Source organism: Lepidothrix coronata, unplaced genomic scaffold (assembly GCF_001604755.1).
Source record: "Lepidothrix coronata isolate B3197 unplaced genomic scaffold, Lepidothrix_coronata-1.0 Scaffold108, whole genome shotgun sequence".
NCBI classification, from domain to species: Eukaryota; Metazoa; Chordata; class Aves; order Passeriformes; family Pipridae; genus Lepidothrix; species Lepidothrix coronata.
In genome coordinates this window covers 2,938,594-2,962,043 of record NW_016690288.1, presented here as the reverse complement: position 1 = coordinate 2,962,043, position 23,450 = coordinate 2,938,594, and the positions used below count along the sequence as shown (strand labels likewise).

Here is a 23,450-nt window from a genome sequence, read left to right as displayed (position 1 = left end):
CACATAGTCAGCCTAATAATCTCCTGTGTAGTCTGTGGAATACTGAGCTATTCCTGACTTTCCATAGCAGGGCATCTGGTATTAAATTATCCCCTTTTCCCTGTGGATGACAACATTGCTTTGATTCACAAACCAATTCCTTATCAGACTCTAGTTCTTTCTGTATGGGCATGCAATCTCCCATTTACTGAAATGAGATATGGATGTCCAGAATTCCCAGAATGCTCTTCAAATTTGTTGGCTTTTGTAGCTCCATAGTGTTTTAGCAATGTCAGTCACTGTAATCCATTGCAACTGATGTGTCTGAAAATATAGTTTTTTGTCTAGATGAAAACTAAATGGGTTTACTTGTTAGTGACTTTACATATACAGACTAATTTATAAAAATGAAAGCTGTATTCAGTAGAATTTCTATGCAAAAACATGTAAGATTCCAAATCTGAGAAGCCTCACTGCAGACTGTGATGCTGATGGTGTTTTTAGGCTCTATGAAGTGTACTGGCTAAAAAATTTGCTGATTTAAGAGAAATAAAGACTCTCACTTGTAAAAACTTACCTGTTATTAGTTACTTAACGTAAACAGAGAGGATTTCTGTTCCTGTGAAGCTGTTCTTACTTGATGCTTGGTAGTGATCTGGATTTTAGTGATGTTGATCTGTTACCCTGAGCTTGTCTGCTGGATTTGTTGCGCTTTTCACCACATGCCACAACAGCCCCCAGGGCTGAGAATAATTTTCTTTTTAATTTCTTGAAAGAGGTATATGACTGCAATAAAAATCTACATTAATGAAGGACTGAGGTGATACACAACAGCTCTTTTGATTGTTCTGGAGCACCTTTGGCATGTGTTTGAGTAGGGTTTCATTAGTCTATTTGCTAAGATTCATCTTCAGGTTCCTGTCCATCTCTATGATTCTATTCTCTGTCTCCAATTTTGACCATCTTGTATTTGCCAGTTGAAACCAAGTCTAATTGAAACACCGTTCTTGCAGTTTTCTAAAACTTTGATACTCAGTTCCGATCAGCATAGAAGACTAAGATACAAGACTAAGATGACGTATGTACAAGACTAATAGAAAACTGTACTAAGAAATGTACTTGTTTTCAAAGTTTGCCTATTTTGTGATAAACATCCCTAGAAATATTCTGGTTCCAAGTGGTTGAAAGAGTGTGTTACCCACGTAGCTTTAAAACTTACACTGTTTTATTGCATTTAAGAATTTGTGAGTTAATGAGAGCATTTTGCATAGGCAATGTCTGAACCACGGGCCACTTAGATGTGACATTAAGTTGCTTGAAAAGGTGCCCAGAGTAGTTTTGCTTTCAGAAATGCTGCCACAACATCACTATACTTTAATTTGGCCTTAGCTTGGCTTTTCTCTCCTCAAATAATTTTTTACATCTAATTTCCATAGCAAAACAACAGAATGTACCAAACTATTTGTTGCATGGCTTACAAAATTAACATACCCTTGGGAGTATAAAGAAATCAGCCCTTTTCATATTTGCAAAGCCTTGTGTCATTCTCCAGTATTTGCCAGCCTGATACATGTATTGATATGATTATGGTCCTCATAACTTAAATACACGGAGGTTATTTTCCATCTGTGGCTGAGTCAGTTATTTGCTTTCCATTTGCTTCAAAGATCTCATTAGTAAGGCCATGCTTTTTTCAATAGTGTTAGAAGTGTATTGTTTATTTCCTTAGTGGTTCCTTGGATTTCTAAAATAAACCACAACTTTAGGAATTCACTGAAAAAGAAGGGATGTGTGCCCCTCCTCCAAGGCTTTAATGACTTTTGTAAGTCAATAGTAGTAACAAATAGTAAGAGCTAGTGAACTGAAACATGCTTGGTTTATAATTAAGTCTAGGTAACTTCATCTTTCAAAATGAACTATTAAACAAAACGAAAATAGTGTGACTCTTCACTCTAACAGATGCAGTTGTTATGAACTGTTAACTGTTAAGAAACATTTACAGAGTAAAGGAAAAAGAGGAGGATCTACATCTGCAGCTTGTTTACTGTGAATCAGAGTGATTTTGCTACAAAACAAAAACAATGAATGCTTGCATATTTAAACGTGCTAAGGGGTTATTGCCCATCTACTAATTATAATGTTTATCAAAGTGATATCAAACAGCTAATTTGATTAGAGCCACAAGCCAGTCTAATCTTTTTATTCTTCTTTTTCCTCAAAGCTGAAGCTATAAAAGCAAAAGGTCGAGTGTCTATCCCATACGCACTCTTCCAGTCAACTGCGGAAGACTTACAAGTGGAAGGGCTGCCAGAAGGTGTCCCCTTCAGGCGTCCATCCACGTACGGCATTCCCCGGCTGGAAAGGATACTTCTAGCAAAGGAGAGGATTAAATTTGTGATTAAAAGGTATGGAACTTTGCATTTTTGTCTGTACATTACTCATTGTTTTCTGCTGGCTCCTCTCTGCTTCATTTTATCTTCAAGAACTTCCAGACTGGTTTCTACTGACATATTCATTTGCAATACTAAGGAGGGATTTTTAGTTGATGCTCACTCTGATAAACTCAGCTTATCAGACCAGCAGAACACCACAGTGGTGTGGGCAGATCTCTGGACAGATCTCTTCAATATTATGGATTTCTTGTCATGAGCAGATCTCTTTGTACTGTTCAAATCTCTTCAGCTGCAGTACCTGTTAAAAGCCATTGACTTTGGCATATTTGATGCTATCTGAGGATCTTGGCCTAAATTTCAGCTTTTTATTTTTTTTTTCTTGCTGGAACGCTGTATCAAAGTGTCTATGGCTGTATCTGTATAGAGGATCTCCCAGGGCAGGCTTGAGGCCAAGATATAGCTACTGGTTCCTGTGGTTTAATTGGATGTGTGTCTTGTGTGTGCCTGGAGGTAGATCAGGTAGCATACATGAAGGACACCTAAGGTGCACCTAGAGACTGCTTGAAGCTTAAAGGAAGCTTCAGTGAGTATCAGCTCATGTTTTCCTGGGGTTTAGTGGTGTAGGGCCTAATCCAAGTTTTTGAAATGGACAGGAATCTGCTGATTGCAGTGGTCAGGCTCAGAATTGGGAGTAATGACAGCCCCTGCCCCTGTGCTAGTTGCTCCTATTTGAGAGGTACATGGCCAGTTTCTGTCATCCTGACGCTTGCAGATAACTAGGAAAGAGGAAGAAGTGTAGATCTACCTTTTGTCTGACTTAAAATCAGACACTATGCATAGATTTTAGTATCCATGCAATGCTGGCACCTTCTCTTGTCAAATTTGTCTTAGTTGTTAACAGAAATCATTTTATGCTGTTTATCGGTTTTGTAATATGTGGTAACCAGAGCAGCTCAAAAACCAGTTTGGCTCTGTGAGAAACATCAGAATGCTTAATTTCTTGTTTGTTCAAATGTGGATAAAACTAGATGTATTTGAGAAACCAAAGTGTCTGCTTTGAAGTTTTGCTTTTTAGAGATGAAACTTTTGGTTTGGATCTTTGTTTCTTATGAAATGTATCTTAGAGTTAAGTTTAATGGAACCTGTATGTTACCATGAAATGTTATAGCTCAAGTGGATATGGATATCAGGCATGAAAAAATGTTTTGTCAGTAGTGTTCCAATTAGCTTTTATGCTACTTTAGTGTTAATTGGAATTTAATGTTGGGAATCATGATGTCCCCTGAGGCGTTTTTTGTTTGGTTGGTTTTTTTCTGATCCTTCAGTAGTAACTTGAGGCTGTAACTGGAGGCTGGTTTCTCAAAGTGTCTGTTACTGTTAAGCATGCATCTTAAATCTTTTAGGGATGAACTTCTGAATTCAACAGATGTTCCATTGGACAAAACAGCTAAAGGAGGTAAGTTTTCAAATGTGTGAGTTGTACAAGTACAGTATGATATTCATATTTGTCAGTCTTAGTGGTGGCTACAATTTGCTTTTACTAATAACACATTGCAAATAATTCCTCTGGATTATGAATTTTCTTTAGCTACAGAGGGACAGCAGTTTTCCACTGGTTATCCAAGCCAATGTTACTAACACTCTGTCAATTAATTTGATTCAGCTGGTTTTCAAAGGAAAAACCTTGAGCTAGGTGTTAGTCTGTTGAGATATAGAGAAAAGGCAACAGTTTCCACAGCTGATAAGAGTTTACTGGGAACTGTCTGTACTGTGGAATAATTGCTTATATATGGTATTTTCCAAAATCAGATTAACTGAAATGCACTGATGAACATAGTGATTATAGTGGTGCAAAAATAATACATTCCATCCACTTTTCCCATCAGGAATACTTTTCAGCAGATTCATGCTCTTACATGTCTTGTCTCCATTGAGCACCCATCCAAAGATAGCAAAAATGACCATGGAAATTTAAGACTACAGGAACAGATTTTTTTTTTCAAGTTGCACCCATGAATTCATTTCCTCTCAAACTGGGAGAAAGAAGTTTAACATTGAAAAAGAATCAAGTTTTGAAAGAATTTTACCTTAGCACAAACACTAGTTGGTAAATATCTTTCCCCGACTTGTTTTTCTGTTCAGTTGAATTCTATTGTTTCTTGGGCTTCAGAGCATTTCTTTAAATGTCCAATTAAACCAAGTGTTGAAAGCTTGTATGTCTGAAAAAACAGTTGCAAAGAAATTGCTCCCAAACCCAAAATGCTAACTGGCACCCTCAACCTGGTTGAACTGTGAATTTTAGTAATACCAGAGAAGTCCTTAGTTCAGACAGTAACACAAGCATATAGACAGAACCGTTTGCACTAGTGCAACACTGTTATGTTGTATTATATACTCATAGTCTTCTGTTGTAAAAAGTATATCAAAGACTGTACTAAGATGAATATCAAGGATATAAATTAAGCAAAGCAATTATGCCATAAAAATGTGTCTTTAACATGTGTGCAGGAATTAAACTTTTCCTGAAGTATAAGTTAACGTAGTGTTTCGAGTCTTAATAACCTACTGTTCCTTCAAGCAGCAAATTTGACTACAAAAATAGTAGGTAGGCTAATAACTGAGCCTTAACCCTAGGTGTACTTTTGTTTGGGTCAAGTTAGCCTTTTTCTCTGTTGCTTTAGTCATATTTAATATGTTTGTACTGATTACGAAGGCAAAGGAAGTACATTATTTATCTCATAAAACCCCTGTAGCTAAGAAAACCAGTGGTAAGCAATTTTTATGACACAGCATTATGAACAGTTTCTTACATTTCTTGTCATCACCAACCTGTAGTGATAGTCATGTGTAACCTCTGCATCCTTTCTAAGAGAAGAGAGCATCTGTGGAAGCTGTCAGTAACATCTCAGGGAACACAGAAGACAGCAAATGTCTGAGCCTCCTTTCCCTCAGTTTTCTTTTCTTCCTGTTTGGATTCCCTCTTTCCCAGCAGTTCACTGTCTCCTCTGCTACTCCATGTGTCCACTGCCATCTTAGAAGACATTGGCTCCACATCCAATGTCCTGCTCTGTCTGTAGCACCTGCTAGCTTGTATCCCCAGCAGGAGAGGAATGGAGTGAATATGGAACCTGTATTTTGACTGGCAGAGGAAATGATGATTTGGGTTTGCATTCCTGTGGGAAGCAGTCTAGTCAGGAAGGTTTTATAGAATGGCTTCAGTCCTGAAACTCTTAGTAGACTGATACTGGCTGCAAGACAAAACCAGTCAGGCAGTGATGGTTTGGCTCAGGAATGGCTGGAGAAGCATGAGCTGGTGCTTATGCTTGCTGATAGCCCAGCAGGTTTTTGCTTCTGCATGCTGGCTAAACCCACGGCGTGGCAGCTGCCCGTGTCTTGTACGAGCTTCACAAAAAGCTTCGACAATAAGTTTGACTTATTGGTCACAAAGACATATTCAGAAGAAAAAAGTGATTTGTATTATATGTCCTTTCATCCCTTGTAAGCAGGTTTTCATTCCATAGGCATGCCTAATTCTGCATTGAATATCAAGATAATTCTTCAGAAAATGACACTGGCAAAAATCTAATCCCATCTCCAAGTGGGACTGCAGATCAGAGGTGGCTGATGAAAGCATTGTAATTCTTGTGTATTTTGTAGGAAGTGATGTCACTGGTTCAGTGGATTTTTGTTCAGTTTTAACATTATGTCATTTTTAATGATTATTTTTTTCTAGTTCCAAGTTGAATCCATGCTTCTTCCTCACAGCATTTTCTGTGTTACTTGAAAATGCAGGATGATTATGCATGCTGTAAACTGAACAACTGAAAATATAACCGAAATAATTAAGGAATTTTGTTTTTGTTCTGTGTCAGTCTCAAATACAGGAAAAGAGGAGTGGCATACCAAAGTCACCAAACTGAGAAAGATGGTAGATCAACTCTTCTGTAAAAAGTTTGGTGAGTACACTATTTTCTTTTCTTTATAGCTTTGTATTTCTTGGAGGTTGTATTCATTCCTTCCTTTGAACATCTAAGTGAATGAGACCTTTGATCAGGTTTTTTTTTCAAATATTTAAAATCTTGGCAGTTGAGTGAAAAAGAATGTTTTGGTTTACTGCTTATACAAGGTAAAGTCATAGTTTTAAAAAATAATTATAAGTCATATATACAGCTCTTCTGATTGCTCTCAATTCCCTCCTATTTGGATATTTTTCCTTTGATGGTGAATAAACTAGCCATTTACTTATTTATGTCCATTGCAGTATCATTAAAATTAGTATTAGAACATTTCCAGGTGAATTTTTATATCCTCTCCAATATGAAAAACTAGTCATCTTCCTAAGAGCTAGAATAAAACATTGCATAATGCTCTGTTATAGACTAAAAACTCTGGATAAAACCACTGTAGTATGCCTCAGTGAGCAATCCAGTAATCTTCAGTCTGGTATTGTGACCACCCAGCAAGACCATCATGCAATATGGCAAATTTTTTACATTTTTGATGTACTGAGACTTGGATTTAGATGTCCTGCATTGTCCCAGGTTCTAAGATCACAATTGCAATAGCCTGAGTAATTGGTATCAGCTAGCTTTTAATGAAGGTTGATTGCTGTCCAGTTACTGGATGTATTTTGTTCCAACAGCCAAGGCCTTGGGGAGCAGTGAGCCCAAAGTTGTTCCATACAAGAAATTTGAAGCTCATCCAACTGACCTCTATGTTGAAGGGCTGCCAGAAAACATCCCTTTTAGGAGTCCCTCCTGGTATGGAATCCCTTGCCTTGAAAAAATAATTCAAGTGGGCAACAGAATAAAATTTGTGATCAAAAAGTAAGTATTTGTTTAATGCCTAAACCTTGAGGTTTTCTTAAAAAAGAGGCTAAGCAAACACCCTGTGTGTAATCAAGCACTTGATTTCATGAAGTCATGAAGCATTTGGTTTCTAGTTACCAAACAGGCAAATTAAATATTCTGCATTAAAAAGTGGATATTTGCAATCCAGACAAGTATTCCAAAATACCTTTGTAGCATGTTGACAAGTGTGAAAAACATAATAGAAAAATTCAGACTCTTCAATTCATGTCATAGGTAGTAATATTTAATTTATGTCAAGAATAAGCAGATTATTTGTGTCCTTGTTGCAGACCAGAGCTGCTAACTCTCACTTCAACCGAAATTATTCAGCCCAGGTTGAACCCAAGAGGTAAGACAGGTGCTGTCTCCAAGTGGGAATGGAAGGGTTTGGTTTGGTGGATAAGTGCAGCATTTTTCAAGTAACCCTTGTGTGATGAGTGTGTTGGCATGTTCTTCATGGGGGCTGCAAGGAATAAATTGATCACTATGAACATGGATTGCAGGATCATGGTGCAGTCCACCTGCCTTTGAATAACTACACTGGGTCACCTTCACAGCCCCAGGGAACTGGAGTTACTGTCCTGGCCTGAATGAAAGCTCTGAAGGCCCTTGGCATTTCACAGCTCATCCTGAGCTCTTTTCAGGCCTCTGTTGGTAAGGAGTTGGAGGACCTTCTTCAAAGCATGAAGTGCCTTAACAGGGGGAGAGAATCATTTTGGGGTTTATTTCCGAATGCCCTGAATTGGATTGTATTGGCACTTTCTTGCTACAGGAATATGCCATCCAGATCTCATTGAGTTTTAGAGGAGTATGAATCTGCTTGTAATAATAATACAAATGGATATCCAGGGCTTCCTATGTTTTTCCACACACATAGCTCATGTGAAGGAGAAAAAAAAGGAATATGATTTAATGATCATGTAAGCAGTAGTTGTCTTATATCATCACAACGTATTGTGGATTTTATTTGGATTTTAGGAAAAAACTCATATTCAGTAAGTGGGTAGCTCAGTAGAAAAGGTAGGGTTCACAGTGGAGCAGAGGAAAAGGCAGCATTGAGTCTGAGGTTTTTTCAAAGTAGTAACAGCAGGTGCCAGTGACAGCAGTAAAAAAACAGCTAATGAAGTTCTCTTTCTGAAAGGTAAGTAGTGATGATGATTCTTAAACCTCAGACTGAATGTTCAGAATAATTTTTTTTTTTTTACTGGTTATTTCACTGTATCTTTCACTAACTAATAAGTGATTATGGAATTACCAGTGCTCACAAAGCTTTCTATGGTCCAAGGTTTGATATCAGACAGGCAAACACAGCAAATGTTCTCCTGGGCTTAAAGACCAGTGAAAACCACTTTCCCAGACAAAGACCAAGGATCTTCCTACTGTAGTTGCAAACTTGATGTTGCTAAAGAATATTAGACTTCTTTTAAGCAAAATATTATTCTTTTGCAAAATTAATCCTGTGCTCTCAACAGATAGTTTATGAATAATACTTCAGTGTTTTAAAGTAAATTACTCTAGTTGCTTTGCCACTGAGACTACACACATGCAGATTTTAAATACCTGTGAAATCTATCAAATAAGTAGGCCAGACTGCAAAAAATAATAATGCATCTTGCCATGGAAGTATAAGACACTAGAACTAAGCAAGTTAGATAATTTCTGAGTCAAAAATAGGATTTGGAAAAAAAAAATTTCTGTATAGCTTCCTCCCTGCATGCATTCCACAGCTTGGAAAGAATGGGTTTGACTCAGTAGCAGTTATTTGTTATTTGTGGTTTGTGATGAAACGTGAAGTATGATGCCGTTTGCTAGAAAATAAGTGCTTTTTATACCACATCCTTTGCTTTCTTCTCCATCTAAGCTACAAATTGTCTGTGCTAGTTAGCACTCCTGTAATTGGCTTTTATTTACGATAGAGAATACGACTGAAGATAATTTTTTTATGCTAATCAAAATGTTTAGCAAAGCAGTTTTTAAATCCTCATCTTCTGCTCTAAAGAGTTTTATTTTTTATACACTATGATTAATTAATTCCAACTTAGTAAGAGCCACTAAAATAGTTTCTTCCTGCATCTAAAGGCTCTGAAAAACAAGTTCTCCCACTTGGGTCAGTGTTTGAAATTTGTAATATATTTAAACAGATTTTCCATTATATAGAAGGAATTGCATGTATCATTAATCCGCTATTAGTAATCATTATTCATTGTGTATCCTTGTCTCCTCAGATGTGATTGTGTTGATAGTTTTCAAGTTCTTATGTTGGAACAAATGTGTTCAAATGTACCTCTGTACCTAGAACTGAGTCATTCTCTGACATATCTATTTCTGGTTTTCAGAGAGAGAAGATTGGAATGCCAAGATCGCAAACCTAAGAAACCAAGTAGAAGAGTTATTTAGTAAGAAATTTGGTAAGTTAAATGCTAAATGAACCGTTCTGTAATGCTGCTGCATTTTAAAACTCCTCTGTTTAAACGTTACTGTATTTACTTAAGCATCAGAAATATACTAGGACAGATATGGAAATCTTGACTCCTCTTACCTATATTTTACTGACTCTATCCTGTAACTGACATAAATATTTTTATAGCAGCATCCTAGGCCATAATTTTTCCAGTTGTGTGACAAGAGATGATGGTATGTGCACAAAAGCTTTTGGATGAAAAAAAGTTCTTAAAAGAAAATATTAGACACCGCAGGCTTAGATGTTACCTGTAACAAGATGGACCAAGTCCCCATTTGCAGTTATTCTACAGAAAATAATAGGAAGTCTGTTTAAATCTATTTAGATATTTCTGTTGTTTGGGGTTTTTTATTAGCTCTGAGTAACAGAGCTTCTGTAAGCAAAGGTTAATAAAGTCGTTTGAGATAAAATTCCACCCATTTGAGTGTGTAATCTATCATTTAATCTTTATTTTCAGGCCAAGCTCTGGGGATTTCAGAGATAGTGAAAGTTCCCTACGCTATATTTGAGTCAAATCCTGCACATTTGTGCGTTGAAGGCTTGCCAGATGGAATCCCCTTCCGGAGTCCCACATGGTTTGGAATTCCACGCCTTGAAAGAATTATCCGTGCGAGTGACAAAATCAAATTTGTTATTAAAAAGTATGTTTGCAATTCAGTTCTTTTTACTCATGATTTTGAAGTTATTTGATTTTATTCCCAGCAACTTTAGGCTTTAAATGCTCCCTAAATTCTGGTTCCATGAAACAGAAAGACCATTTTGCACATATGTTTTATCTCATAAAAGGATATACATTCCTCATTAAATTTCTGTAGATGTATAAATTGGGTGTTTCATGCATCAATGATCTAGGGAAGGGGAAATGGTCTTGTACCTGGAAGCTTTTTTTCTTATTTTTCTTTTCTTCTTCTTTATTATTTTTGCTTAAAATAGACTCAAAATAAAATTACAGATGAGAAAATGTAGCTTTATGGTTGGGGTTTTTTTTTTTACTTATAGTAGAGGGAGAGTCATCTATGCTTCTAGAAGAATTTTATTGTAAAGAGCTGATGTTATGTGTGTTGGAACTCAACTGAATTCCAAGAAATGTTAACATTTTGCTGTATTATTTGACTTGTGATTGATCAGGTTGTGTTCTGTCCAACTTCTAGGGCTGAGCTTCTCAATTCCTATTTGTCTCGAAAACTGGCTAATAAAAAATTCACGAAAGGTAAACAATTTGCTGCCATCAATTCCTAAATACTTAGTTTCTGCTTCCCTAGCAGACTGAAAGATCTTTGTGGTTGAAAAATATGGGTGTTGCAAAAAAAGGGCATTAAGATGATCTAGCATAGTAGCCTGTTCAAATGCTATTATTTGAAAAATATAATCCATAAATTTATCTGGTTTTTTAAATTGAATATCCTAGTATAGAAAATGGAACTTACCCAATTTTGACAACTTTTATTTTGCTTTTAATGGCTTAAACCATATTTAACTGAGAGCTGTGAACTGCAGTAAGTAAAAATTATATTTTATAAGAAAAAAAAAGTCCTTGAAGTTGCCTATAAAAAATTCAGATGTTAATAATTTTTTGTTATTTAGATAATAAAAAGTACCAAACCTGTCCTTCATCCATCCTTAGAAACAATGAAGTCTTCTCTTCTGAATTAGTGGCATAAAAATTTAGGTATAATACCTACCTTTTTCAAGAGCACTAAACCTACTTTTTAGGGCTGTGAGCATCACTGTATTGTTCAGGGTTTACAGTGTACTTAGTTCAGTCTGTTGGAATTTTTGGAATACAGCTGGTTTTTTTTGTTAGCTGTGTGGGATATATGTTGTAAAGGGTTTGTGCTTTACACCTTGTGTTCTCTTGGCTTCCAGCAACGAGTCCAGGGAGTTCCAAAAGGTCGCGAAGTCCTGCACGCAATTCAAATGTCCCAGAGATTGAAGTTACTGTTGATGGAAGTATGGAAGAAATATCATTAAGCATTCTTCTGATGCTCTTCTATTTTATTCTTCTTATGTTTTCTGTTCTTCTCAGCTTTTGTAGTCCATAAATAACTTGTACACCTGCCTCATGTAGCAAACTCTTTCATTTGAAGGCTCCAGATACACTTTAATATAGAAACAGTTTTATTTTTTGTTTCTGAATAATACTGGATTCTGTGTAGATGATGCTTATGTGGAATGTTGGAATTTGACAGCTTGCTTGACCTATTATTGCAAGCAGAGATGTGGGAACTGACGTAGCCCATGGGCAGAGAAATGACAGATGTGATCAGTAGTATCAAATGCTTAAATACAATCCTACAAGAACTTCTTAAGGGGGTATTTTTATTCTACTCTTAATTCAGAAGTTAAGATTTCTCTAGTAATCAGCTTTGATGTGTTGTTTTTGTATGATGTCTTGCTTCTGCTCTCTGCATGTATATATGTAATGTCTCTTCACAGGTCCTGAGAAAACACAAACAACAAGGACTCAAATTAATTCTCAAACCAATGGCTCCAATATAAGTTTCAAGCTACAAGGAAAAGACTTCTCTTTTCGTAAGTGTTGTGGGAATTGGCACAGATGCATTCTTTTAATATTGGTATGGAACATTCTGATTACATATCAGATATTTCGCATTCATGTTCTGTTGTACAGTTAGTGAATGACTGAAGCTCTTGCTTTCATGTACATTCAGTTCTTCATCATGTGGAGTAATATGCATTATAATAATAATAATGGCCAGTCTTCGCGAGCGAAGATTTGGGAAAGGTCATTAACCCTTCGAGCCTGCGCAGTGGATTTTTTAGGTGAGACTCAGCATGCGCTGAACTGAGCCCACCCTTTAATCCTGAGGTTCATCTGCGGGGGCCAAGCAAACTTGGACAGTGGCAGTGAGGGTCCCAGGACGTAGGTTTGTTTAGAGTGACCTTCTCTTAGATGGATTGCCTCACAGGGCTGACAAGCTCCATCTGCCCGGGGGGCCGGGAATCGAACCCGGGTCGCAGCGGTGAGAGTCCTGCACCTTAACCACTAGACCACCAGAGGCTCCCCTGCATTATAATATGCATTAGTAATATGTATTAGAAAAATCCTAAATGATGTATGGAGAATGCTGTACAAATGCAGCACAGGTCCGTTAGATCTTTGGGTTTGGTCAGGCCCGTTAGGATTTTGCTGGTCTTTACTGCACGATGCTTCAGACCCTTGAAGGACTTTTCTGGTGCAAAGTACCACCAAAGTGCATAAACCCAGCTAAGATCTAATATAGTGCATAAATTTCATAAGCACTCAACAAATCTGAAATATTGACATCACTGTGGAGGCATACCATTCCTGTAGGAACCAGGAAGGATTTGAACTAACATTGGTAAGCCATGCTCTATCAGAGCTAGTTATGCATGACTGCCTAGTCCAAGTTTGTAAAATCAATAAAGGAAGAGCTGGACAGGACTGGAAGCCATATAGTTGTGTTCCTGAGTGTTGGCTGGAGCTTTTGGGGCTTAAAGGCCCAGGCCTGTCTGTGCAGTGCTCTGGCACAGGAGTCTCTGTATTGAAAGCAGCATCAATTTGCAACTCAGATAAATTCTTCGTAGTCAAATAAGATGAGTGACTGCACTCAGAGTAACTGTAAGCAATTCTGTCTCAGTAAACCTTTTTTTCAGCATCCTTACTTTTATATATATATGTATATATATATAAAAGTTTGTTGTTATTTGCTTTTTCTTTTTTGTCCCACATGCTTTCTTTTTAGCATTATGGTCAAAAAATGTGAAAGAAAGGAATACTTTACTCCTACTGAGCCAGTTGAGAATGCATATAAGATACTGATTTGGAATGACTGCTCCTTTTGACATGGGTGTTATTCATACTTAGAGCTGTGTTCAGTTTTTTTGGACTTGCTTGCTATTGCTAGACCTAGACTTTTTTTTTTTTAACTTTAAACTGAGTTTTTAATTTTGTAGACCAGCCATAGACCACTTAGTGCAGCCACAAGTAAAAAGGACCCAAGGGAATGGCATGAAGTTGTGTCAGGGGAGATTTAGGTTGGATCTTAGAAAAAGGTTCTTCCCCCAGAGGATGGTTGGGCACTTTTCAGACTCCCCAGTGCTCTCTCAGCACCAAGGCTGACAGAGCTCAAGGAGCATTTGGATGATACTCTCAGGCACGTTGTGTGACTCTTTGGAATAGTCCTGTGCAGGGCCAGGATTTGGACTTGATGATCCTTGTGAGTCCCTTCCAACTCAGCATATTCTGTGATTCTGTGACTCTAATTTCTCTGATGGCTGTCAGAAACAAAATGCTTATCTTGATGGACATCTGATTTCACCCACTGAAGTAGAAACTGGGCTAGAGATTATAGATCTCAGGAGAGAGGTGTGCATTTCAGAGCTGTGTCACTGAACATGTGAATAGTTTTCTGCCACTATTTTGGGTGGTGGTTCAGATGAGTAAATTTTATACTGCCTAATACTGTAAATTTAGATCACTCTTGGATTAATTTTAATAGCCCTTGCTTTATCTCATAGCAGTATCTTTCAAAGCTTCAGGAAAATGAGGATTGATGTGAATATAGTTTTGCAGAATGAAAGCCATTTTGCACATTTTACTGCCATAGTAAATCAGTTATCAAACGTAATAATTTATTAAGCATTTTTTAAAATATTCTTTGAAGACTGATTCATTGTGTGAGCATTGATTTAATTCTTTCAATTTCCTCCTGGCAGAGGCATGGAATGCCAAAATTAGTGACTTAAAGCAGAGAGTCGAAGATCTTTTTAATGAAAAATGTGGTAAGTTTATTGATTCTTTTTTACTGAGAAGCCTATCTTATGAACATGCAGTTAGATGTATGAGAGATGTTCACGTTTATTCCAGAGGTCCTGCAATTCTTGTGTGCCCTACAGAGTTTCCCATCTGCGTTCATTCTCGTGTACTTGCTTGCAATCCTGTGTCTCATTTCCACTAGTTATTTTATTTGGATTTGGAAATGGAGAAGTTGTAGTTGGATTATGAATTTTTTAATGACCCACAGATACAGTGATCCACATCCTGACACAGCTTTTTAAGCTTTCTTCACTCTGCTTATGAATGGGACTTTGTATGACTCTGCAGGACTCAATGCGTTACGGATCGTATCTGGAGAGACGTGCACTGTCATATTCCAGCACTTCCTCTAGTGCAGACTGTTTGGAAACTAATGAGTTTTGGAAGTAATGATTTCTGATTACTCTTCTGAGTGCAGGTTTTTGAACAAGAGCACTAATCTCACTGCCCTTAGTACTGTTCTCTAGAAGAGGCAGAGACAGAATGCATGGCTTGTAACAAAGTGAGATACATATGGGATAGTTTCGTATGCAGACCAAGCCAGTGGCATGAACTGGCTGCCAATTACTAATTTTCAGTAAATCATGATGAGATTTACTGCAACAGAATGAGTTATGTTTGAAACTGTTAATTTTCTTTGTGCCTATTCATAGCTGTCACCAAAAAAGGCAAGCCTGCTGGTTCTGCCTAATCTAGTTATATATGTGCCAACTATGCTATACCATTTATACCAGAGGTTTTCTGTTTCTATACACATGAGTTACCTAACTGGTAGCTTATTTGCTCTGTTCCGTTTCAGGGGAGGCGCTAGGACTCAGTAAACCGGTGAAGGTGCCATTTTCACTGTTTGAATCCTTCCCGGACGTTTTCTACGTGGAAGGACTACCTGAGGGGGTACCTTTCCGCCAACCTTCAACTTTTGGAATTCCAAGACTAGAGAAGATCCTGAGAAACAAATCTAAAATAAAATTCATTATTAAAAAGTAAGACTCCCATATGTCTTTGGTAATCTGTTCTATGAGTATTGAAATGTAGACTGAAAAATGAAATTGTGTTGGGAAGTTGCTGAATTACTCTATAAAATACACACTGGAATATATTTAGTAATTGAGGAAATGGCCAGAAAGCTCTTGTAGAGGTAGAGCAAGATACAATACTCTCTTTGTTCTGAAAGACTCTTAGAGGCTGTTGTGAGAGGAAGAACAAGTCCAGATTTCTTAGCTCATTACAATTATCACATCACTGGTTTAGTTCCTACTGCAGGGAGCGCTTACAGGTTACTCATAAAGCTTGCTGGCTGTGTACTAAGAGCTGAGAAGTGGAGATTCGTATAGTGGGGTGTGTAAGAATTTTCTTGTCTAGAACAGGTTTGGATAGCCATGTGCCAGTGTCGAAACAGTGGCAAGAGAAGTTACAAGGGCATGTAGTGATAGAAAAAGGAGGAATGGCTTTAAATGGACAGGGCAGGGTTAGACTGGATATTAAGAAGAAATTTTTCCCTGTGAGGGTGGTGAGGCCCTGGCACAGGTTGCCCAGAGAAGCTGAGGATGCCCCATCCCTGGAAGTGTCCAAGGCCAAGATGGATGGGGCTTGGAGCAACCTGGGATAGAGGAACATGTCCTTACCCATAGCAGGAGGTGGAAGTGGATGGGCTATAATGTCTCCTCCAACCCAAACCATTCTGTGATTCTAAGAAGTTATGGAGCCTCTCAAGTCATTGCATTCTTGACTGTCGGTTTGGCTGAGAGGATATCACTTAGTTCCTGTCTTTAATAAAATAATACTAGAAAATTGCATTTTCTTTAATGTTGATGATGTAATTTTATTGTTGTACATGAAATGTTGAATCTCTTTGCAGGCCTGAGATGTTGGAGGCAGCTGTTAAAGAAAGTTCTGCTAGAAGCCCCTCAAGTGAGTTTTGCAACTGCTTCATGTTCTATGTAACAGTTTCTTTCAAGGATTAAATACAGATTATAAGAGCTGTATGGGGTTAACAAATTCCTGAAAGATTCATTCTACATTGGAGTTGTTTGGTTCGTTTGCTTGATTGATTGTTTTTAAGATAGGAAAAGCACTTACCAATCACAGTTTAAATATAGCTCTAGCAAGGGAGTATTAATTTCTTAAAGTTATTCACGAGTATTAATTTCTTAAAGTTATTCACAATAATCATGCGTCTGATGTATTCTTTACTGCTTTTTATCAAAATGTAGCCAGCAATATATGATTCACAGGAGTAATTCTGGTCTAGAGATAAATTATTTGCTCCTAATATGTAGGTCATCTAAATGAAAAATGCTTAAGAGATGGGCGTGCAGATAGCCAGTAGAAAATTGTGTCAGGTAGGTAGGTGGGTCATGGAATAAATGCTCCTATTTTGAAACTGGGTTCTCTTTGAAAACTTTGCCAATATCTGTTGTTTTGCAATGTTTTCTTTATATAAGAGATTGAAAATTTTGAGTTCTCTATAAATGTTTTCTGAATTAGTCCTTTTACGGAAAACTAATTCATCTGATGTAGCCAATACAACAAGAACCACAACAAACACAGTGGTGAACACAACCGCTGGTGCTGAAGACCTGAACATGATTCAAGTAACTATACCAAGTGTCTGTACTGGCTGGTTTCATGTCATGCTATTTGTGCTTATATTCTTCATGACATTTGTTTAGTTCGATGAAGTTTTTCCTACTGTCCGGCTGGTTCACTGAAATGCAAGTACAGTCAACAAAGAGCATAATTTAGCATTTTGTTTTTATTAAGGTGTTAAATATTTTCTAACACTCATTAATATCTCTTCAGTCACATCTTTAGAATATTCTTGGTCCAACAACTAGTTAAGAAGTATTCGCATTTTTCTCATGCAATAAATGAAATACTGACTTGCAATTCTTGGCAAATTCAAGAGGTCAGTACTCAGACTGAATTGAATAATCTCTCAGACTGAACTGCTTGGTCTTAACACTGATTACTGCTTTCTCAGGCATATAGTACATCCATTGGAATTCACTGGAAACTATGAGAAATGGCCATCTTATTGAATAGTCACTTTGCTTTTACCTTTCCCCACCATTTTATGTTCTTTAAGAAAATGAAATACAATTTGTTGGTTCAGATTAAGTTTACAAAATCATCCCTAGACAGTAAACCTAGGTTTATCCCTAGAAGTGTCCAATGCCAGGTTGGACGGGGCTTGGAGCAACGTGCTCTAGTGGGAGGTATCCCTTCCCATGGCAGGGGGGTGGAACTGGATGAGCTTTAAGGTCCCTTCTAAACCAATTCATTCTAGGATTCTGTGATTTCTTAATAACCATCTATTTTTGTGTATTTCTACAATTCTGTGTTACTGATAAAATGAGGAGCAAAGACAGCACCTGTTTTGAAGCCTTAAGGTGTATCTGCTTTAAGTAAATACGCAGGGATAAACAAGCTTCAGGGGTAAAAAAATTTGTGCTTAATTCTCACGCTATTCTATCAATTTCTTCCAGATGATGACAGTGAGCGACCGTCAAAAGTAGAAAAGACCAGACAATTGAGAGAGCAAGTAAATGATCTTTTTAGCCAGAAATTTGGTAATTGCTTCTTACTCCCCGTTTTTACATAGGTGTGGGTGTAATAAATGTTGATACTGAAGTTACTGAATGAGTATTCACTTACAGTGAATTATATATGTGATCATTAAAATGAACAAATTTGAGAATTGTATATGAATGTTGTGCTTTGACTTAGAAAAGAATCTTTTGTAAGTGATGTAGGTAGTTTTAAACAATAAAATCATAAGAGTCTAGATTGCTTCGTGGTTCCCCTCCCCTTTCCTGTTTCTTTCTGTGTCAACATGGATGAAGTATTTATTTTGCATGGTTCTTCTCAGGGCTTCATAATCCCAAACTCATAATACTTGGGAATACAGTAATTTTAAAAATGCAGCGTAAGCTTTTTGCTGTGTATAGTTTTGTTTGGATTTTTTACTTTGCATTGTACAGCAGTAATGACCTGAGTTTCTTTATCTGAAATTCCTTCACTTGTACTGTGTTGAATTGCTTTTCATGGCCTTGCAGGAAATGCTTTGTTTTCCTTCATGTAGTTATTTCCTTTTATACCGCGTTCTATACTTTTTTTTAGTAAAAGCAGAATCTGTGTTCTTCATATGGTGAGCAGTCAGAATTGGAATTGTGACTAATGTTCATGAATGTAATCCAACACCTCTATTTCTAACACTGTAATGGTTTCATTGTCAAGTGAATGTTCATAATTTCAGATCTGATAGAAAGCTTGGGTTTGCATTGTGTTTGTTAATCATCTGAGGACTTTTTTCTTCAGTGTAGTCATAAATATTATAAGGTTTGAAAATAAACATGACCTCTCTCACTTAGGTGAAGCCACTGGTATGAATTTTCCTGTGAAAGTTCCATACAGAAAAATCACTACCAACCCTGGGTGTGTGGTGGTGGAGGGGTTGCCTCCCGGCGTGGCGTTTAAAGCGCCCAGTTATCTGGAAATCAGCTCGATGGAGAAGATTTTGGAATCAGCAGAACTTATCAAGTTTACTGTCGTTCGGTATGTAGTTGCTGTTGATTAGATTGTGCGGGTGCTGTGAGCACAGCCCTGTAGCTGGAATAAATTGAAATGTGAGAGAATAGAAGTAGCAGTGCATCTTTAAATAGTGTGAGGTTCTTTTGGATAACAATATATCAGGTCAAATAAAGTCCAGATGTTTCTAGCATGAATGGAGCCAGAGCTTGTTGGCTCTTAACAGTAAATAGTATGTTTGTATTAGTATTACCATTAGTATTTTTAAATATTCCAGTTGTGTTAAGAATCTTGAGTTCAGGTAAATTCTTTGATAATTTTTTCCCTACAAAATGAGCGTATCTACAAGATTTTAAAATACAGTATTGTCCAATTACAGTATAACGGAATTTCATTTATATGTGTATATTTCCATAGATGTATATAAAACACACATATATACAAAGTTAATTTGTATGCATGAAGCAGAATAGATGAAACTTTTGAATCGCACTAAGGAGGAGTTGAAAATAAAAATGTATCAGTTTATGTAACTCCTCAAATCATAGTTGACTTTATAGGAGTCTAGAAGTTTCGGTTTATCTTTAGAGAGAGAAATTTCTTAAATATATTTTACTAGGGGGTCTGAATTCTCAGCCCTTAATCATGACATGTTCTAACCAAAAGTACTTTGATGTGTGTTGTTGAATGAAGCTCTAGAGAAGAGATGACCCCTTGTTAACTAGTGGTGATCAAGGGAAAGGTTTAGCTCTTCCTTTGTGTGTTACTTTTCAAAACACTAGTTTTGAACAACCACAGCGCCCAAGAGCTGCTATTCCATCTGTTTTATTTGACTTTGTTTTTTACTTTTAGCATGACTTCTGTTACAGAAAGTGTGGGGAGGTTGCACTGGGAGGACACCCCATGCAGTGCCTTTTAGAATCAGTAATTTGGTTTTTTTTTTCAGACCATTTCCAGGACTTGTGATTAACAATCGTAAGTATTTATGAGACACTGATGACAAATGTATTTTCGTAACCTACCAAGATTAATTTTCTACATTTTGGCTTAGTGGCAGAGGCTCCATAGTCATTAAGGTCTCAGTATAACTGTCTGTGTCTTTCTTATTAAGATTTTCTGACTAATCATGCATATACAGTTAACTTGAGGGCATGGGGGTAAATTTACATTTAAACAGCGTAAGATCAGCATAACTTTCATATGAAAATGCAAGACACTGAGTTTGTATTTTTCAGCTGCAGAGTACCAAAGAGATTTAGGATCCTGACCTAGCAACAGACTTACACGTTTAGATCCATCACAGTAGCTGTTAGTAAGCAAGAACTTTACAGTAGCTGCACAACCCTGTTCCAGTGAAAAATTTTGCATTCTGCTGAAACAGTAACTGTTTAGAGAGACAAATGTACTTAGCTGAAGTGCCATGGCCAATTTGTCAGCATGTGCTGGGGCTGGGGGAGCAGGCTGGTCATTGACCGTATGGGGTTTGAGCATTATCTGTGTCCACTAATTATGATCAAAATGATCTTATACTGATGGATACCAAGGTGAATGAAAGGCTCTGAGCCTACTGCTTATAGGTATGATGCTTTATTCTTCATATGAAGAACGTGTGGAAACTTGAAATTTTTGATGCTTGCAGGTGAAATAGGGAACGTTTTTTTCTGTAACAGAATATACTGAACAGCAGCTCAATCACAAGTGTTAGTAACTTGTTCATGTGACAAGTTTCAGGATTTGCAGATTCAAAGGTTGCCCTTGTGTTACGTGTGAACCATTTTCGTTGTGAAGTTAAACGGTGATCATGTCTAATCTTAGATCTGATGGAAAAAGCTGAAGCAGAAGCATCACCAACAGCAGCAGCCCCAGGACTACCAGGTGATGCAGAGCATGACGTATGTCCTTGCAGGAGGGGTGGGTTATGGAGTTCTCCAGCTCATTGGCAGATGACATTAATAGTCAAGTCCTGGGTATACACTGCTCATGATGAGCCATATCATTTTGATAGATTGTGTGCAACAGGGACTTTTGTAGCTGTTAAATATTAATAATTTAATGGGAAGAGCCTCTACTTTCTTCGAGCTTTGTCATTGGTATGTTCCTTGATTTGATTTTTGCAGATGATGAGTGAGCTGAAAAGAAGGATTAGTGGGGGCAATATATAAAGCCAATTCGGTATCCATTTATTAATGTCTTCTTAACTCAAATGTGTGCATGTGTGAACCAAATAGATGTTCAGTCAAGTGAAGTTTGCCTGCATAACTGGCAATGGGGTCTGGATGGAATTTCTGCCTGCTGCAGACCTGTAACTCCTGCTAGACTGTGTCTGGACTGCACACATATCACCTGTCTTAGTCCGAAGGGAGAACTCAGCTTTGTGCTATTAATAACTGGAGTAAACGTGGTTGAACAACTTCATTTTGATCCAGTATAGCTTCTAAATGTTCACAGACCTTTTAAAAATGTGTATCCCAAGTTGGTATAGTGTGGGAAAAACTTTTGCAATTGACTGAATAAACCATTACAGGAAGAAGTTGGGAAACGAAGAGAAAACATTATGTAAACGTTTTAAGAGTAAGGGACACTTGTATGATGAAAATTATTATAAAGGAAACTACTGGCCCATCTTTTTATATGTGAGGGTGTGGGAGGGAGGAAATCAGCTGCTGATGGTCTATGAGGTTGATGTAGTCTGTCTGTCCTTTACTCAGCTGCAGTGTTAAAAAGGTTAAATGGCTTTCCCAGAACCTGTTCATTTATAAACCATGCAGAGATAATAGAAAACTCATCGTGGAATTAAAACATACTTCTTGTCCTGTATTCTGCATTTTCCCACTCTCCCCTAATACTCACCATCAAAGACAGTGTTCATCAGGACTGATGACTCTTTTTTTCAAGCTGCTCTGAACAGGGTGTATTCTATGCAACTGCACATTACATTGTGCTGCAACTTGGTGGTATGTCTGTCAAGGTAAACCATTCTTTGAAGAGAAAGTGTTAGGTAGTTGAATGTAATAAATGTTTGGGACTGTTTATAATTTGCTGCAGACTGTAGAAAGTTACACAAATTTATCTCAGACAAAAAGATACAAGTCTGATTGTTAAAACAAAAATTAGTTGCTTTTTTTCTGGGAAAACTTAATTTCCCTAATCTGATTCATCATGTTGAAACTATATTCATATTCATTTGACTGTATTTTTTTCATTTAAGAGCCAACTGAAACAAGCGGAATAGAAGTATCTCTAGGAGGTAAGTGTTCTTCAGTTATTATTAACAAATATTTTTAAGTAATGTTGAACAAAGTTTACCTTTTTTTTTGAAGTTGGGTCTTTTATTGGTTTCCAGGACATTTTTTCATCTATGTTAATATCATGCTGCATCATGGGAAAAATACTCTGTGCAAATGTTATTATTCAAGTAATTTTACAAAGGAGTTTTATGAACTGTTGTTCACTTGAGTCATGACGATAGATAGGCTCTGAGTGATTGTTCATATCCTGAGTGATGCATCTAATTATTCAGTGCAGTAGTTTCCACAATTGATGCAAGTGAGTGATTGCCATCATCAGGAACTCTGAATGCCGTATTGATATACCATGTTGAGGGCAAGGCAGGAGAATATTGTTGTTCTTCCAGAACTTAAGCTCTGAAAAACATCCAGCTTTCCTATTGTCCAAGAATATACTTGGGTTGTTTCTTTTTCAGATAGAACCATAGAATCATTTAGGTCAGAAAAGCCATCTAAGAACATCAAATCCAGCTGTTCCCCCAGCACTGCCAAGCCCACCACTAAACCATCTCCTCAAGTGCCACATCCACATGGCTTATAAATCCCTCCAGGGACGGTGACTCCACCACTTCCCTGGGCAGCCTGTTGGAGAGCTTGACAACCCTTTTGGTGAAAAAATGTTTCCTAATATGTTTATATATGTGAGACTAAGAAGGCTGTAGATTTTGTATCCCCCCCTGTGCTTTTGCATGTGGTCTTCAGGAATACAGAATTGACATGAGAGTTGGGATGCTGGTGTCTGCTGTGTGCTCTGCTCCTGTAAATGCTGCCTTTGCTATACCCCAGTCTGTCAGGCATGGCCCTGGATGGCCATGCCTCCCTCTACTGTGGCTGGCACAGAGGATCTGAGGTGCTGTGGTAGTTTGCCAGGGTGCTGCCTTCATGTCAGGTGGCCCTGAGAGGGGCTCTCTGATGTGTCCATGGCAGCTTGATGGCAACATAGCCAACAGCCCTGGGACGGAGCCTGCTGTGCATCAGCACTTTAAGACTCTCAACTTCAATTCATTCCCTAATCCTGCTTATGTGGCCCCAAAAAAGAAAGCAGCAAACCTCAGCACTCCTGTTCTTCTGTACCCTTTTCCATGGAAATGCCCTTTCCAGTCTCCATTGCTTCAGTTTCCCTGTCATGTCACTGAACTCTGAGCCAAG

At 37.6% G+C, this 23,450-nt stretch overlaps 1 protein-coding gene across 6 annotated transcripts in view; it reads left to right on the top strand.

Moving 5' to 3' along the window:
• Nucleotides 1–23,450, top strand: part of GTF2I (general transcription factor IIi) — a 94,064-nt gene that overhangs the window by 64,938 nt on the left and 5,676 nt on the right. For 4 of the 6 annotated variants that reach the window (XM_017824051.1, XM_017824049.1, XM_017824053.1 and 1 more), the window contains 18 exons: nt 2,201–2,384; nt 3,776–3,828; nt 6,245–6,328; nt 7,015–7,198; nt 7,513–7,571; nt 9,559–9,630; nt 10,141–10,324; nt 10,835–10,893; nt 11,550–11,633; nt 12,120–12,215; nt 14,385–14,450; nt 15,284–15,467; nt 16,343–16,395; nt 17,973–18,056; nt 18,858–19,041; nt 19,961–19,989; nt 20,830–20,889; nt 22,223–22,261. In XM_017824051.1, the coding sequence (XP_017679540.1) occupies nt 2,201–2,384; nt 3,776–3,828; nt 6,245–6,328; nt 7,015–7,198; nt 7,513–7,571; nt 9,559–9,630; nt 10,141–10,324; nt 10,835–10,893; nt 11,550–11,633; nt 12,120–12,215; nt 14,385–14,450; nt 15,284–15,467; nt 16,343–16,395; nt 17,973–18,056; nt 18,858–19,041; nt 19,961–19,989; nt 20,830–20,889; nt 22,223–22,261 (1,758 nt within the window). The remainder of the gene's footprint in view (nt 1–2,200; nt 2,385–3,775; nt 3,829–6,244; nt 6,329–7,014; nt 7,199–7,512; nt 7,572–9,558; nt 9,631–10,140; nt 10,325–10,834; nt 10,894–11,549; nt 11,634–12,119; nt 12,216–14,384; nt 14,451–15,283; nt 15,468–16,342; nt 16,396–17,972; nt 18,057–18,857; nt 19,042–19,960; nt 19,990–20,829; nt 20,890–22,222; nt 22,262–23,450) is intronic. The other 2 variants (XM_017824050.1, XM_017824052.1) reach the window with 2 other exon arrangements.